At 42.6% G+C, this 18,783-nt stretch overlaps 1 protein-coding gene across 5 annotated transcripts in view; it reads left to right on the forward strand.

Moving 5' to 3' along the window:
* LOC126299573 (glycine receptor subunit alpha-3) overlaps nucleotides 1-18,783 on the forward strand; it is a 386,589-nt gene that overhangs the window by 245,421 nt on the left and 122,385 nt on the right. For all 5 annotated transcript variants that reach the window (XM_049991580.1, XM_049991579.1, XM_049991581.1 and 2 more), the window contains one exon: nucleotides 13,084-13,227. In XM_049991580.1, coding sequence (XP_049847537.1) covers nucleotides 13,084-13,227 — 144 coding nt within the window. The remainder of the gene's footprint in view (nucleotides 1-13,083; nucleotides 13,228-18,783) is intronic.

The raw sequence follows: 18,783 nt of genomic DNA on the forward strand, positions 1-18,783 counted from the left end.
GGTCGAAGTCTACATCTGCATATACTTTCTGTGAATTACTGTAAATTGTGTCGCAAAGATACCACGTGTTAAGGTTTCTTCCCATTGCATGCTCTTTATAGTCCACTTTTTTTTATTTGGTGTATCAACGGGATCAGTGCGCATGCAGCTGGAAAATATTCATAGGTTCCGCCTTCGTAGCTGATTCTTGGAATTTTCTAAGATTTCATAGAGTGATTCCTATGTAAGAATTTCTTCAGAATTTGGTCCTACTTTATATATCTTCTGTTAGTCCGACATGATATGGATACCACATGATATTCCACTGTGAGCTGTAATAGATTTTTTTGAAAATCATCTGCAGACGAACTGTTTCCCGGTACCCTACAGATAAATCGAAGCAATTTTTTTCCCACAACTAAGCTTTTATGATAGTTCAGCTTAACTCTAGTTGTGATCATTAATTGTCTAGCGAAAGCTTTTACGTTTCGTAAAGTGCACGACTTTAATATCTAGTCTAATTGCACCAGACTAATATTTTGTCAATTTTTACTGGATATTGCTACATTTTTTAATGAGGTAAAACTTTCTCATAGATAACCACATTGTCTGCGAAAAACCCGGGACTATAAGTAATACTGGCTGCTAAACCTATAGAATACACTGACGGGAAAAAATCGCAACACAAAAAATTAATTTGTTGCTACAGTCTTGCCAAGTCATTTTGCAGTATCGCAGATGGAATATCCAGCTTCTCGTAGCCCTGTTGCACGACCTCGTTTAAACTCAAAGAGGTGTTGATAACGGCGTATTTGTCTTAAAGACATTCTTGAGTAACATCAACTCAGAACGTCCGGTCTCAAAGGTAATTAACTCTCACGACCGTTGCATTTAAAGCCAACCTGACTTGCATCCTCATAGGGTAACTACTAGCGCCACACTTATGCGACTGGCGCGAAACTGAAATGGACATCATCTTTTACAAGTAAAAACACGCCTACCAACTTCATTTTATGCCACACAACTCCTTCTTGGTGCTCCTATTTATTTCCGTCAGTATACGCTCCGAAAATATACTTACATTTAAATTTAAATGTTAACATGTTTCTCATTTTTCGAAAAGTTTTTCTTGTCATTGCCAATCCTTATTTTATACCTCTTTGCTTCGATCAATGTCATTTATTTTGCTGTCCAAATAGGTAAACTGATATACTATCCTTAGTGACTTATTTCCTGATCTAACTCCGTCGACATCCCCTAATTTAAATTGATTCTTTGTTGGTGTTCGCCTCATAACCTTTTTTCAAAATGCTATCCATTCCGTCCACCTGCTCTTCCAAGCCCTTTGCCGTCTTTTTCAGAATTATAATGTCATCGTCAAATATTAAAAAAATTATTTCTTTACGATCCCGAACACGAACTGATCATTCACGAAGTAGGCTTGTATCAGTCATTCAGTAACTTCAGTGTGCATCAATTATGTGCTCCCTAACATGGAACCAAATGTATGCCCGTACCTCGCCATCTTGAAAGTACATTTGTCATCTTGAAACCAGACAAATCTACAAATTATAACCAGTACATTTTGTGGGACGGCAAATGAAGGATTTTTTTCCCTAGACGTTCTCAGTTTAGTCTTCCTTGAAATACAATAAATCAGTAACAGGCCAAGAGAAAACTTCTGTAATGCTACTCGTAAAACATTCCTTAACTGTCTAAGGAAGTCTGTCTGTAGCATTCATAACAGTTACCAGGTTGCTTTATTTTAATATCGAAGTTTAATTTTTGTATTATTCCTTATATTACTCTCTGGATCCCTGTGTCACATATTCTCACAGTTTTCATTTTTCTTTGGCTTCCGTTAGGTACAAAGTTTAGCTTAATTTTAGGAGGATAAGTGAAGTGATATGACTGAAATTCACCACTTCTTATTGATTTAACATTCAAGAAATCTCTTATGTTTCTCATAATCTGTTATTTTTGTATCAATTGAAACTTTTACATGAGAAAGGCGTTTTACAGCCGTTTCACATCCCGAAATTTTAATGTTGTAATTTGTGATACTACTTCAAGCATGACTGTAGATCTACGGAAGCTGACACCATTAAAATTTTTAAAAAAGTTACATAAATTTACTAATGCAGTTGAGGCCATTAACGACTTCCTTTAGGTAAATATATTCTGCTTTCACTTCAGACAGTACCCTATGAACAGTTAAAATCTGAGGATGCATGAATTTAGTTAATATCTCCACGAAGCTCAGTAATCTTTGACATGGGTATCAAAAACTTGGAAGCACTTGTATATTTCATCATCGAGATAGAGAGCACACGTTCCTGTGACGTTCAATTTCTTCGCCAACATTTCGAATAGCAGTTTTACGTACATAAAAATTTCGCAAATATTTCAGTGTTAATTTTAGCGCTTTATATGTAGCTGATTCATATTCGATTACTTACGTGGATTTTAAATGATCAGAGGAAGTCGCCAAAGCGCTGTTCAGTCAGAGAGGCCTCTTATTGACTGGGATTCTCACGTTATTTCACCCTCCATACGGGGCTCCATTTCTGTCCCTTCATTATCACTTATTACAGACAAGAGACGTACAGCACTGTTCAGTAGTAGCCTTCTGTTTAAATGTAACAGTACCACACTTTTTTGAGATTTTGTAGCAAATATTCCATTCTAAAGAGCAAGCACAATATATTCATACAGTTTTAGCCTCCAATTAAATACAAAGGCCAAGCTCCAGAGAGGTTCTAACAAAATATAAACATGGAATAATTATTTCCTTGACAGAGTATCGTACTCCGTAATGCATTACAATAAATTAACATATGCAAATAAGAATAAACGAACTTAAATATCAATAAACACAATTGAATATAAAATCGTATAGAATGCGCTGATGAGCGCTGAAGCATAGCCGTCATTTAGGCTGTTATATTATGCCACTCCTCCACATACTCCAGCAGTGACCCACACCTGCTGAAGTTAGTTACTTCGGTTAGGATGATTACTGCATTGAGTGTTGAAAGTATCCTTCTATTCCACGTTCTTTCCTCAAACACTGTATTCACATCATATTTATCATGGATGCCCCAATATCCATTTAGCGTCTCTTTTCTTCAATTCCTCCCCTCAACATGAGGATGGTATCCTTTACCAGCCACAACATTTGTTGCATTGCAGTTGTATCATATGAATACGCAGCTGACATTGGAAGAGGTAGAAATATTATTTCTTATTGCTTTACAGTTATACTCCATTATATTTCTGTCTCTGTTGCACTGACAATTTGGGCTACTGGTGACTAGTTTTGAACGTCTCCGTTCATTATCGAAATTTTTTACCTTTTGAACTATTTGCAGCTGTTCAAAATGAACAAATGTTATTCCAGTAATCATTTCAGAATCACCCAGGTAATGGTTCGATAGTGAACGGACACGATCGAAGCTAGTCACCATTAATACAAATTGTCAAGGTGACAGAGACAGAAAAATTAAGGTCGAATGCAGTTGCCACTGCTTTTTGATGTAGAAAACAGCCAGAGTTACAAGATTCAGTTTTTTTATTTAATTAATGGCTAGTTTCAGGTTACCTGAACCCATTTTCAAATCATCCAAACAGACAAAATGGTATATTTCATAACAGCATGCAAATCATGCACGTACCTCAGAGTCAATGAGTTCAGGTAACCCCAAACTAGTCATCTCTTAAATAAAAGAAAATACCTGAATGTTGCAACTTTGACTGTTTTCTGCATCAAATTCGTTAACCCAAGTTGCTTTCTCGTTATTAACCCAGCATGCTCGAAATCCATGCTGATACTTTTGCCAGTGCATTGTTGAAATTCTGCACCTTTACAGTCACTTAACCTATTTTAACTATTCATCTCTAGTGTTACGGCAGCAGTCAGAATACAGGCCACAGTTAATAAAATTCTCTTTGTTATTATAAGTCATTTCATATCTGAAGACATGAAAAAAATATTGAAATCCACAAGCCGTGGCATCTGCTGATTTGTACAGGAACTAATAATTATTCATTCACGTAATTATTGAATTTAATCTAATTGCTCCCATCTAGTAGCCAAGATTACTCGAAATACCCTCCAGACTGTCGTAATGTACAACTCCACAGTAACACGTAATTCAGTCTCAGGCACCTACGAAAAAATTTTAGTTTGCACAGTCTTGTCATATGCATAACAATGCACCTTGGGTTCCAAAGGCCTTAAAACATTCACACCATCACACACTGAAATTAATAATAACAATAACGAAATAGTTCCAAGCATTTTGGTACTGTGTATACCTCTTTACCTTCAGATGCACACTGCAAGCTTAGACTTCTACCTTAGTTATCTTTACTTTACTCCCTCACATCACATTCCTTGACTCTTGCGTTAGTGATTAGGATGAAATAACAGTTAAACATGGTGCACTGAATTGTTAATCTGATTTCTCGCAACGGAATGACGTCTTATAAGCAAACAGGTGGTGAAGAGTGATTTAGTGGGGCGCATACAGCATTCAGTCGCGTTGCACACAACACGACATGGCTGTGTAACTCCTCTTACTCTTTGTTTTTAGACAAGTTAGATTATGGGGGGGGGGGGGAATATAGGGAATTCTCTGACTATTTTTACATAAATGGAGAAATGTCTCAGTAACTTTCAATGGCTACCTGTTATTTCCATCCCGCGCACGGGTTCCCGGATTCGATTCCCGGCGGGGTCAGGGATTTTCTCTGCCTCGTGATGGCTGGGTGTTGTGTGTTGTCCTTAGGTTAGTTAGGTTTAAGTAGTTCTAAGTTCTAGGGGACTGATGACCATAGATGTTAAGTCCCATAGTGCTCAGAGCCATTTGAACCATTTTTTTGTTATTTCCATTTTTAAGACAAGTGGATCAACATGCCTTTACATTAGAAAGCAGAAAATTCACAATAAACGTCAAGTGGCCCCGTAAGACAATGGTTTAGATTTAGTAAGAATTAATTTCAAGCAATGAGAAAAGCATTAATTGCCAAGTGACAGGTAATCGTTTTCCATAAAGGAAAGGGGTCTTATTCTCTCGCATTCATAGAAGATACACGCGAAAGGCATGTCAATCTATTATTTGCTGTTCACTATGGTAATACATGGTCCACATTAATGTGACCACCGCCTATGTTCGAAGTAAACGTGTAATAGCCACCCACAGACGGCAGCAGCCAGTACTAGCAGTGGAGCTTATATAAAAGTGTGCCGGGGGGACGCAGTCGTTAAGCGATTTATCTGCCGTCCATAAGGCAAAGATCATTGGCTTTAGGGCGAAGAGTGGAAGTATTTCCGAAACGACTAGGTTTCTAAACTGTTCAAGTGCCACCGTGGTTAAAGTATACCATCCATGGCAAAATGGTGCCGAGGCAACTGTGTTGCACCACGCGCCATAGATGACAGGGGCGAACGACGACTGAGGATATGTGTGCAGGCAAATAGACGTGCAACTGCTGAGCAGTTGATATCCCAGATGAACCAAGGGACTACCAACAGAGTCTCCCCAACAGCCAATCAGCGAACGTAGGTGCGTACAGGCATGTGCCTGATTCATGCACCTATGTTCACAGCGATTCATCGGCGATGACGGTTGGAATCTGCACGCCACTACCGCAAATGGACATCCACTGAGTGGCATCAAGTGGCCTTCTTAGCTGAATCACATTTTATGCTCCTCTGGACAGATGGCCGTCGGCGTGTAAAGCCCTGCAACAATAGTCGGAAGGGTACAGGCCAGAGGAGAGATCGTTATGGTCTTGGGAATGTTTTCGTGGCATTCCATTGGTGATCTCGTCATTCTGAACGCTACAGTGGATCAACACAAGTATGTGTCTATCCTTTGGGACCATGTCCACCCCTACAGGCAGTTTGTTTCTTAAGCAGCACGATGGCATTTGCCAGCAGGACAATGCACTGTGTCACACAGCTGCAGTGTAACTGCGTGGTTTGAATAGCACCAGGATGAATTACCGTGCTCCCCTGGCCACCAGACTCTCTGGGTTTTTTTACCCAACCGCGAATGTGTATGACCATATTCATCCGACTGATCGCCCATGGATCCTCAACTGAGAAACCTACCGCAGCTCGCCACGGCACTGGGATCGGTATAGCTACGCATCCGTGTCGGTGCCTTCCGAACGTCCGCACGTTCCTGCACGTCCTCGCTACAAAAGGTAGCGTAGGCTCTTGGCAGGTGGTCACGTTAAAGTATGTGGACCATGTACGGTGATTACGTAGTGGGGAGGGTGCGCTACTTGAGGGAAAACCTGGCGTTACAATGACATCAACACCCTTAGCTGCTTACAGGCGTTGACATACGTCGACGGGGACAGATGAAAATGTGTGCCCCGACTGGGACTCGAACCCGGGATCTCCTGCTTACATAGCAGACGCTCCATCCATCTGAGCCACCGAGGACACAGAGGATAGCGCGACTGCATGGATTTATTTATCTCTGGCACGCCTCCCGCGAATCCCACATTCTCATCGTATTGTCCCGCACTACATTCGTAGTGTCCCCGCCCATTATACTCATTACTCGCGGCGCGTTGCCGATTCTCGTAAGAGGTCGGTCACCGTTTGTGCATTCGCACAGAAGAAGAAGATGGTCAAGTGGCCGGTGAGCCTTAACTATATATATATACTAAGATGGTACCTGTTCATTCGGACGTGTCCGAAAGAACAGATACTATCTTAGTATATAAAACCTGGAGTCCCACGAAATTCTTAAAAATTCGGAAAAATTATTGTTGTACCGAAATTCTGCCATCGTATAGGGACACATTCTGTCCAATATCCCGAGCTCCGTGCACTGTATCGTGGCTGTAAGTAGTAGCGTAAGAACAACGAGTACACACTGGTTACTGACGCCAACACGGAAACTCGTTACAGCAAGCAACACAAGACCCACCGCAATGAAATCAGCCTGAGCCTTTTCATACGCAAGATTCATTAATTTGACACAAGTTGCAATGAAGGATCTCGGACGATAATCAAGAGAGTTACCCACTTACGATTGAATACTTCGATGATCATAGGTTACCTCACTACATTTTCCTAATCGCACCAAAATACCGTCAAAATGGATTAAATAACAACAAATACTTCTCTATTATCATTAGTCTGAAGTGAAAGGGAATGAAAATGGTAAATCACAAAATTAACATTCTGATACCTTTCTCCTAAGACCAAACAGCACTGCTCAGAGAAGCAGTTCTGTACACTTCCCGAGCCCAGCCAGGAATGTTTGATAACAACCGTCCTTAGCGGAACGGCTTCTCCGCATTAAAAGGTGGCGGGGAGAGCTTCGTCAAGTTGAAATGTCCAACCATCTCTGTCGCCCTATGTCTATCTTTTACATCCTTGTCAGTGCCTGTTCTCTTTCCTGGCGCGTTTAAACCGACGCTGGCTGGAGAACGGTTCCTCTGTTCAAATAGAGGAAGGGAGAGATTCGTTTAGTTTAAAATGATCAACCAATTCCCTATCTTTTTCCTTCTTGTCAGGGCCCATTCCCTTCTCTGTCTCCTAGTTTTCCCCCTTCACAATCATCCAAAGACATAAACTCATGGAGTGCAGGATAAACAACAGTTTAGTATCCATTGCGATAAATGAAATAAAAGAAATAACTTTTTCCATCTTTTCTCCAGAGTTTTAGTGCAGTCTAGCCAGAGTAAAAACTAGTATGGCAGACTTGATAAAGGCGCAACAAATATGACGCGCAAGCGACAAAATGGATGAAGTTACATGAAACTAACCGATGAACTCAGTTCAATACCATGTCACGATATTCATTCTGTGTCACCAATGCTGTGGCTGAGTAAGGCACAAAACACGGATACTTCGATTCCGGTTCCGGCGTGCTTAAAACATACGTATTTTGTATGAGTGGCACAACTGGGAAGATCCAGTCAATTCATCTTAAAACATTCTGGGTCATAGGAAGACCTATAATGAACCTCTTTTTACGATTCGGTTTCCATCTTTGAATTTACAGATTTTCATAGCCCCAGCCTTTTCGCTTGAAACAACATTCCATTCCTGTCGTGGCTTTTCAGAATCACCGCATGCCTCATGGAGGTATTCCTCCATATGCGGCCATCTCTCTGCCTATTCTGTCCAGCGTCATATACTGTTTCCTTCCTGCCATGCAGCACTAGAATACTAACATAACGTTGTAGAATACTAACATAACGTTGGAGTAACATTTTTTTAGCGCTCAAGAGAAGTAATTCGTCGTCTGCACCCACAGATTCTGACTCTGCCATCCATATCATTGTTTGCGTAACACTCCCAACATTGACATTAAAAAATCACTCCCCCTTAAAGCTGTCAAGCACCCACAATATCCCTACATATGCATTTCAGCAATTAATATCCACCATTCACGCATACGATTCCTCCGTGACAATATTTATCCCTCCGAAACGCCTATTACTCTACACATGACTATTTTGAGTTCATGCATTCCATACTCACGTCACCTTTATCACCTCTCATTTACTCTCCATCCCTACTAAAAAACAAAAACAAAAACTTAATAAATCACTGGTCCCCTTGTTTAGCTGATTATACGGGGCGATCAGAAAGTTTCCGTTTGAGGTCGTTGCTGCAGCACATTTGCAACGTAGCTCGCCTCCGATGCGGGTATATAAGCACCGATATTTAGGCAAGGGATTAATGCGGCATTTGTGTCTTTTCGACGAGCGAGCGGTAAATGCGGAAACGTGAACTATGGTAAGTTATTAGCAGATGAGTGCAAACAGGACCAACGTGCTCCTATTACTTACTAGGCTATCGAAGCACAAACACCGACAGACGTTCTTCGGAGAATGTGGCAACACGGCTGTCGAAAATCATCACCCGGGAAAAGTGCGAAAAGGGATGCTACTGCTTCATTATAACGCACGTCCCCATATCGCAAATATCGTAAGCATAAGTTACGCCAGCTCCAGTGGGAGAGAACCGAGAACCCGCCCTACAGTCCTGATCAATACCCATGACAGATTACCGCACCTTCAGTCCCTTAAAAACGGGTTGAACGGTCGACGATTCCTGTCGGACGAGGATGTGCACCAGGCAGTTAAGGACTTCTTTACGCAACTGGACGCGGTGATTTAACAAACGGGTATTTCAGCCTGGTGCGTCGGTGAGATGATTGCCTCAATGCTCAAGGTGAATTTGCCTGACTACCACACCGATTCGGAACAGTAGGACCTTCGTTATCATTGAAGCGCAAGTCTATTCTTATTTACCATTAATTAGTTTCTCTCGTCACACACTAAGAACAATCTCAGGTAGAGAAACATCATGTAACCTAGACCTACTTGTCATTATCAGACAGTAAAAATTGGACGGTGATGTCCACGTATCACACTAGTACGGAAACACAGCCACAGGAATAATAAACAAATTATTCCATAGACGCACTGTAAGTGATACAAGTAGTAAACGAACTAGTGCGCTCAATTATTTCTCCGTCATCCAAAACCACCGTCGGTCCGTAGTGCATAGTTACGCGGTACGTTGGCTGCAGTAGTGCATAATCCAGTTTAAAGCTCTTCCTTACGTACTAACAGTAGCGTACAGAACATCTGAAGGTAAGACACTGCTGCTCGGGAAAGACAAACAGGACTATTGGCAACTTCGGAACGTCCTCTGAGGGCCACACGCACATACATCCTCAATACTGGAGTCCTGCCGGTCGGTGTGACCGAGCGGTTCTAGGCCCTACAGTCTGGAACCACGCGACCGCTACGGTCGCAGGTTCGAATCCTGCCTCGGGAATTGATGTGTGTGATGTCCTTAGGTTAGTTACGTTTAACTAGTTCTAAGTTCTAGAGGACTGATGACCTCAGAAGTTGTCCCATAGGGCTCAGAGCCATATGAACCATTTTTCGTGTCTCGGTCTGGCACCCATGTTTATCCGCCAGAAAGTTTCATACTGAGATATAATACATTGTGTTATAAACAGCAGGTACAACATACGGTTTCAGCCACTAATTAAATACGAAAACCAAGCCCGAGAGAGTTTCTAACAAAATTTTTAAAAAATGGTTCAAATGGCTCTGAGCACTATGGGACTCAACTGCTGTGGTCATTAGTCCCCTAGAACTTAGAACTACTTAAACCTAACTAACCTAAGGACATCACACACATCCATGCCCGAGGCAGGATTCGAACCCGCGACCGTAGCAGTCGCACGGTTCCGGACTGCGCGCCTAGAACCGCGAGACCACCGCGGCCGGCAACAAAATTAAAACACTAAATAATTATTTCTTTTGTAGCTACACTTCATCGCCAATGTGAGATGTTAACAACAAACACAATGTAAAACAGAAGCGCTCCTCCCAACCAAAAATAGGGTACGCATACTTGTAAACACAGTTACGATAATTATTACAGTTCTGTTCGAAAAAACACATTTTTTCAATGACATACAAATGCTTAACTCCAATAGGTCGTTGTACAATATTCATAGGCTGTGATAGTCGTGTTCTGCGGCCCAGTCCTCGATCCGGCATAGACAATGTCGAAGAGCTACAGTGAATGGTTCTGTAGTGATGACTGACTGAAACTCGAACCGGCTCTTGTTGAAAACCTCACGTGAGCTCAGGAGCGTACTATGCAAGACACTTAGCGGGAACTGTCACGAACACACTGACGAAAGTCAAGGGATACCTCCCAACACCGCGTCGGACCTCCTTCTGTCCTTCGTAGTGCAGCAATTCGACGTGGCACGGACTTAACAAGTCGTTGGAAGTCCCCTGCAGAAATATTTTAGCTATGCTGCCTCTGTAGCCGTCCATAATTGCGAAAGTTTTGCCGGTGCCGGTTGCTGTGTACGAGTTGACCTCTTGATTACGTCCCATAAATGTCCGATAGAATTCATGCGATCTGGGTGGCCAAACAATTCGCTCAAATTGTCCAGAATGTACTTCAAACCAATCGCGGACAGTTGTGGCCTGGCGACATGTTTCAGAACATGAAGTCTATGAATGGGTTAAGATGGTCTCCTGATAACCATTTCCAGTCAATGAGCGGTTCAGTTGCACCAGAGGACCCAGACATGCAAACACTGCCTGCACCATTATGGAGCTACCACCAGTGTGCATAGTGCCTTGTTGACGACTTGGGTCAATGCCTTCGTGGGATCTGCGCTAAATTTGAACCCTGCCATCAGCTCTTACCACCTGAGATCGAGACTCATCTGATCAGGCCACGGTTTTCCAGTCGTCAAGGATCCAAACGATTTGGTCACGAGCCAATAAGAGGCGCTGTAGGCGATATCGTGCTGTTAGCAAAGACACTCGACTCGGTCGACAGTTGCCACAGCCCATTAACGCCAAATTTCGCTGCACCGTCCCATCGGAAACGTTCGTCGTTAAGTCCCTCATTGATAACTGCGGAGGTTCGAGTCCTCCCTCGGGCATGGGTGGGTGTGTGTGTTTGTCCTTAGGATAATTTAGGTTAAGTAGTGTGTGAGCTTAGGGACTGATGACCTTAGCAGTTAAGTCCCATAAGATTTCACACACATTTGAACATTTGATAACTGCGGTTATTTTACGCAGAGTTGCTTGTCTGTTAGCATTGGGAACTCTGCGCAAACGACGCTGCTCTTGGTCTTTCAGTGAAGGCGTCGGCCACTACGTTGTCCATGGTGACAGGTAATGACTGGAATTTGCTGTTCTCGGTATACTCTTGACATTGTGGATCTCGAGTACTGAATTCTCTAACGACTTCTCATGCGGCTACCTCCAACTACCATTCCGCGTTCGAAGCTGTTAATTCCCGCCGTGCGACCATAATCACGTCGGAAACCTTTTCACATGAATTGCCGGACTACAAATAACAGCTCCGCCAATACACTGACCCTTTATACTTTGTGTACGCGATGCTGCCGCCATCTGTATATGTGGATATCGCTATTCCATGGCTTCTGTCACCTCAGTACATATCCTAGCGCGCAGTAATTATCATCTCCACACTATTTGTTCAACGTCACGCGTGACGTGAAACACGAGTAGTTCCGCACTGCTAACGATCTCTGCAGCTGTCCGTCAGAATTCGTTAGCAGACTTCCTTCGCCTGGGTGGGCAGATTGTCGCGTTCGCCCGCAGTTGCTGGAGAGAAGTCTATCTTACTGAAGTTGCGATCTGTGGTCACAACGCCGGCCGCTGTGGCCTTGCGGTTCTAGGCGCTTCAGTCCGGAACCGCGCTGCTGCTACGGCCGCAGGTCCGAATCCTGCATCGGACATGGATATGTGTGATGTCCTTAGGTTAGTTAGGTTTAAGTAGTTCTAAGTCGAGGGGACTGATGACCTCAGATGTTAAGTCCCATAGAGCTTGGAGCCATGTGATTTGGGGGGCACAACAATTTCGTTCTCAGAGTATCATACTTCCGTGATACTTTAGAATAAGTTAACACATGCAAATAACAATAAGCAAGAAACTTCCTAGTATAATGAAACTATGCACCCGACCGAGACTTGAACTCGGGATGTCTGTGTTTCAGGGGCAGTTACTCAGCCGACTGAGCAACCCAAGCACGACTGACGACCCCTCTTCACAGCCTTACTTCCGCCAGTACTTCATCTCCTACCATCCATACTGCCAGAAAGTTCCACATCAGAACACACTTCGCTGCAGAGTGAAAAATTCATTCAAGGACTTAAATATCAATAAGCAAACTTAAATATTAAATCTTATTGCGTGCGTGGATGAGCACTGCGACAGAACCGTCATGTGGGCCGCTCTGTTACAATATCAATACGACATCGACGTATACGCTTTTTTTAAATACACATAAATTTCTGCATGTTCGGAGATTGTTCTGCTGCGGATCCAGCACCCTATATTCATCGAGAAGGAGAAAATTACGCCGTATTGTTTGCCATCTCAGCATAATCGACTCTTAATTTATTTGACTGTCCCACTTCTGTCGTCAATATGCGTTTCACCGTGGATAGGCTATCTGACACATTTTCACACAAGAAGAATCAGATTAATGTAATATTTACGCCACTATAACATGAAACCCATAATCAATTATTTCTAATTTTTTTCAGGTTACTGGAAGTTGACTGGCTGAAAAACATGTGGCGACCAGACTCTTTCTTCAAAAACGCAAAAGCTGTTACGTTCCAGACAATGACTATTCCTAATCACTATATGTGGTTGTATAAAGACAAAACTATCCTCTACATGGTAAAGTGAGTGACAGTTTAGTTCTTCCTTTCACACTTTTAAATGTTTCTCTGGTCATGAAAGTAATTATTAATTAGTTTGTAATTTACGATATTTTTGCTCGAATGATGTTATTGTATATCTACAGAGTACATATAATAAAAATTATTTTTGATATCAGTTTGCACTCAATATTTAAAACTAACCTTTTTTTGTGTTGACTATCATCATACAAATTATGGACAATTTTTGCTTAAGTGTACGTACAACTTTTTACAAGATCGTCCTCAAATTAGTCTACTTTAAAAATTATAATAAAATTATACGAAGGTATGATTCTTTAATAAGTTTTAACGAGGCTACAACCCTGTCTCACTCCGTTCCCAACCCTTGCTTTCACACCCTATCGACTCTTCTAATTGCCGTCTGCCTTCTGTACAAGTTGTGTACAACTTTTCGCTACCTTCAGAACTCAAAAGAGTATATCCCCGTCGACATGTCAAAATCTTTCTCCAAATCTGATAAAGCTCTAAACGGAGATTTGCCTTTATTTAACCTATCTTTTCACATAAGTCGTAGGGTCAGTATTGCTTCTCGTGTTTCTTCATTTCTCCAGGAGCTAAACTGATCTTTCCCGAGGTCGGCTTCTAGCAGTTTTTCTATTCTTATGTAGATAATTCGTGTTAGTATTTTGCAGCCATGACTTATTAAACTGATGTTTCGGTAATATTCACACCTGTCAGCGTCTGCTTTGTTTGGAATTGGAATTATTACGTTCTTCTTAAATCTTCGGGTATTTCGCCTGTCTCATACATTTTGCATACTAGGTGGAATAGCTTTTTTTATGGTTGACTCTGAAAAGTATAACAGTAGCTCTGAGGGAATTCTGTCTACTCTGGAACTTTTTTCGTCTTAGGTCTTTCAATGCTTTGTCAAATTCGTTTCGCATTATTATATTTACTGTCCTCTTCTCTTTCTATAACATTCCCTTCATCTACATATCCCTTTGATAGCCCTTCTATACACTCACTGAACCTTATAGCTTTACCCTGTTTGCTTAGTATTGGTTCTCCATCTGAGCTCTTGAGATTCATACAGCTGCTTCCCATTTCTTCAAACGTCTCTTCAGATTTGCTGTAGACGGTATCTGCCTTTCCCCCAGTTATTTATTCTTCTATATCCTTAGGTTTGTCTTCTAACCACTCCTGCTCAGCCATTTTGCATTTCCTGTCAGTCTCGTTTTTTAGACGCTTTTATTCCCTTTTGTCTGTTTCATTTGCTGCATTGTTATATTTTCTTCTTTCACCAGTTAAATTCATTATCTCATGTGATATCCAAGGATTTCTACTTTGCCTTGTCATTTTACCTCTTCGATCCTTTGCTGCCTTCACTATTTCATCTCTCAAAGTTATCCATTCGTCTCCTATTGTACGAGTATTCCTTTTCCCCGTTTCAATCGATCGTTTCCTAATGCTCCCTCTGATACTCCCAACAACCTCTGGTGCTTTCAGCTTATCCATGTCTAATTTCCCTAATTTCTTACCTTTTATAATTTATGCAGTTTTAATCTACAGTTCATAAACAATAAATTGTGCTCCGAGTCCATATCTGCCCCTGGAAATGTCTTAGAGTGTACAATATGGTTCCGAAATCTCTGTCTTACCACTCTACAGGGTGGACATTAATAAAAATGACAAACTGCAGGGACAGATTCTTGAATGGAAATTGAGAGAAAAAAGTCCTATGAAAGTGTCTAGAAATGGACGGTGTGCGTGCAACGACAAGATATCTTCCCGGGACAAAGTACAGAGGTGCGTCGCATCCACTTCACAATAGATGTTCAAAGTGCCCTCCATGGGATTGCAGGTGATAGAGAGAGTAGCGTTTGTCATGCAGGACACATAAACGTACTTTGTCTTACATCATGTAAGTTTCCTGTAGAACCCTGTCCTCCAAAACTGGTGTACGCATGGTGTACCTTCTCCCTAGACGTTCGCCTGTCTGAAAGGCCCAATTTTCATACAAATGCCCAAAAAGGGCTTGAAATGTTGTTTGATGTGGTTGGTGTCTGTGAGAGTACTTGCTTTGGTATAGCCGTGCTGCCTCTTGACCGCTTCCATCTGCTCGGCCGTACACAAACACCATCTCGGCTTGTTCCCAACATGAATATCGGACCATTCTGTTGCTTGCAGTACGCTGCGTCAGTCACACAGCCTGCAACACACAAAGAACACACGCTACGTGGGTAGAGGAACTGTCATTAGTCAGTGCCATCTACTGTGACAACGATGCATTTCCGGACTCATGTTCATAGGGACTTTTTTCTTCATTTCCAGTCTGAAATCTGTCCTTGCAGTTTGTCGGTTTTATTAATGTTTACCCTGTATAATTAGTCTGAAACCTTTTGGTGTCTCCAGGTCTCTTCCACGTATACCACCTTCTTTCATGATTCCTAAACTAAGTGTTAGCTATGATTAAATTATGTTCCGTGTAAAATTCTACCAGACGGTTTCCTCTTTCACCCCTTTCCCCCACTTCATATTCTCCTACAGTTCTTCCTTCTCTTCCTTTTCCATCTATCGAATTCCAGTCCCTAATCAAAATTACACTACTGGCCATTAAAATTGCTACACCACAAAGATGACGTGCTACAGACGCGTAATTTAGCCGACAGGAAGAAGATGCTATGATATGCAAATGATTAGCTGTTCAGAGCATTCACACAAGGTTGGTGCCGGTGGCGACACCTACAACGTGCTGACATGAGGAAAGTTTCCAACCGATTCCTCATACACAAACAGTAGTTGACCGGCGTCTCCTGATGAAACGTTGTTGTGATCCCTCGTGTAAGGAGGTGAAATGCGTACCATCACGTTTCCGACTTTGATAAAGGTCGGATTGTAGCCTATCGCGATTGCGGTTTATCGTATCGCGACATTGCTGCTCGAGTTGGTCGAGATCCAATGACTGTTAGCACAATATGGAATCGGTGGGTTCAGGAGGGTAATACGGAAGTCCGTGCTGATCCCAACGGCCTCGTATCACTAGCAGTCGCGATGACAGGCATCTTATCCGCATGGCTGTAACGGATCGTGCTTCCACGTCTGGATCCCTGAGTCAACAGATGGGGACGTTTGCAAGACAACAACCATCTGCACGAACAGTTCGACGACGTTTGCAGCAGCATGGACTATCAGCTCGGAGACCATGGCTGCGGTTACCCTTGACGCTGCACCACAGACAGGAATGCGTGCGATGGTGTACTCAACGACGAACCTAGGTGCACGAATGGCAAAATGTAATTTTTTTTTTTTTTAGATGAATCCAGGTTCTGTTTACAGCATCATGATGCTCGCATCCGCGTTTGGCGACATCGCGGTGAACGCACATTGGAAGCGTGTATTCGTCATCGCCATACTGGCGTATCACCCGGCGTGATGGTATGGGGTGCCACTGGTTACACGTCTGGGTCACGTCTTGTTCACATTGACGGCACTTTGAACAGCGGACGTTAAATTTCAGATGTGTTACGACCCATGGCTCTACCCTTCATTCGATCGCTGCGAAACCCTACATTTTAGCAGGATAATGCACGACCGCATGATACAGGTCCTGTACAGGCCTTTCTGTATACAGGAAATGTTCGACTGTTGCCCTGCCCAGCACATTCTCCAGATCTCTCACCAATTGAAAACGTCTGGTCAATGGTGGCCGAGCAACTGGCTTGTCACAATACGCCAGTCACTACTGTTGATGAACGGTATCGTGTTGAAACTGCATGGGCAGCTATACCTGTACACGCCATCCAAGCTCTGTTTGACTCAATGCCCAAGCGTATCAAGGCCGTTATTACGGCCATAGGTGGTTGTTCTGAGTACTGATTTCTCAGGATCTATGCACCTAAATTGCGTGAAAATGTAATCTAAAAACGGTTCAAAGGTGTGTGAAATCTTATGGGACTTAACTGCTAAGGTCATCAGTCCCTAAGCTTACACACCACTTAACCTAAATTACCCTAAGGACAAACACACACACCCATGCCCGAGAGAGGACTCGAACCTCCGCCGGGACCAGCCGCACAGTTCATGAGAAAATGTAATCACATGTCAGTTCTAGTACAATATATTTGTCCAATGTATACCCGTTTATCATCTGCATTTCTTCTTAGTGTAGCAGTTTTATTGGCCAGTAGTGTAAGTTTTCCCCTTCTTTAACTATCTGAATAATTTATTTTATCTGAGGAGCTAGCTGGCATATGTACTTCTGTGATGATTGTTCGTTTCGCGTCAATCTTGGATATGATAATGATTCACTATGCTGTTCGTAGTAGCTTACGCGCAGTCCTATTTTTTTATTTACTATTAGACCCACTTCTGCATTACCCTATTTGAATTTACATTTGTAACCCACTACTCTCCTGACCAGATGTCGTTTTCGTCCTACAGTCGAAACTCATAAATCTCATCAGCCTGTCTATCTCCATTCTTCAATTTTCTAACCTATCGGCCCAAAGAAGGGGTCTAACATTCAACTAATCCGATCCGTAAATTTACATATTTACAGTTTCTTTTTTTTCCTTGAAGACGACATCCTCCTAAGTAGAATCACCCCCCCCCCCCCCCCCCCCCCCCCGAGAGATACGAATGTGAGATTATTTCACTTCCGGAATATTTTAATCAAGAGGATGCCATCATCATTTAATCACATAATAGAACTGCATGCTCTCAAAACAACAGCTGTATTTTCCCCTTGCTTTCAGCAGTTTGCAGTACAGCACAGCAAGACCAATTGGTTGATGTCGCAAGGCCGGATCAGTCAATCATCCAGAGTGCTGCCTCCGCAGCCAACTACTGAAAAGCCCGCTGCCCCTTGCTTTCGTAGTACCAGCAGCACAGCAGCAAGGCCATGTTGGTTGATGTTACAAGGCCAGATCACTATGTCATCCAGACTGCTCCGCTGCAACTACTGAATTTCTGCTGCCCCTCTTTAGGACCACACGTTTGTCTGGCCTCTCAGTAGATACCTATCCGTTGTGGTTGCACCTGCAGTTCTGCTATCTGTATCGCTGGGTCACGCAAGCCACCCTACCACGGCAAGGTCCGCAGTTCCTGGGGGAAGAGCAGCAGGGAATTCATTTAAAAATCAAGCATACGTGTTATGAGTTTCTTCTCCAATTTGTCTCTTAATAACGATGCGGAACAAACTACTGTGTGTCTTCGTCGTCTTGAAAGCACCTTAAAGATTATGTCTACCTGTATTCTTTGTGGATAGAGAACCAATTATAATTACTTCATTATTCGTCATGCAGAATTCTTACACATTGAGAATTATACACAATAAAAATGTTACAATGAATATATAAATACATTCCTGGAAATGGAAAAAAGAATACATTGACACCGGTGTGTCAGACCCACCATACTTGCTCCGGACACTGCGAGAGGGCTGTACAAGCAATGATCACACGCACGGCACAGCGGACACACCAGGAACCGCGGTGTTGGCCGTCGAATGGCGCTAGCTGCGCAGCATTTATGCACCGCCGCCGTCAGTGTCAGCCAGTTTGCCGTGGCATACGGAGC

The sequence above is a fragment of the Schistocerca gregaria genome, chromosome X, assembly GCF_023897955.1.
Source record: "Schistocerca gregaria isolate iqSchGreg1 chromosome X, iqSchGreg1.2, whole genome shotgun sequence".
In the NCBI taxonomy this organism is placed as follows: Eukaryota; Metazoa; Arthropoda; class Insecta; order Orthoptera; family Acrididae; genus Schistocerca; species Schistocerca gregaria.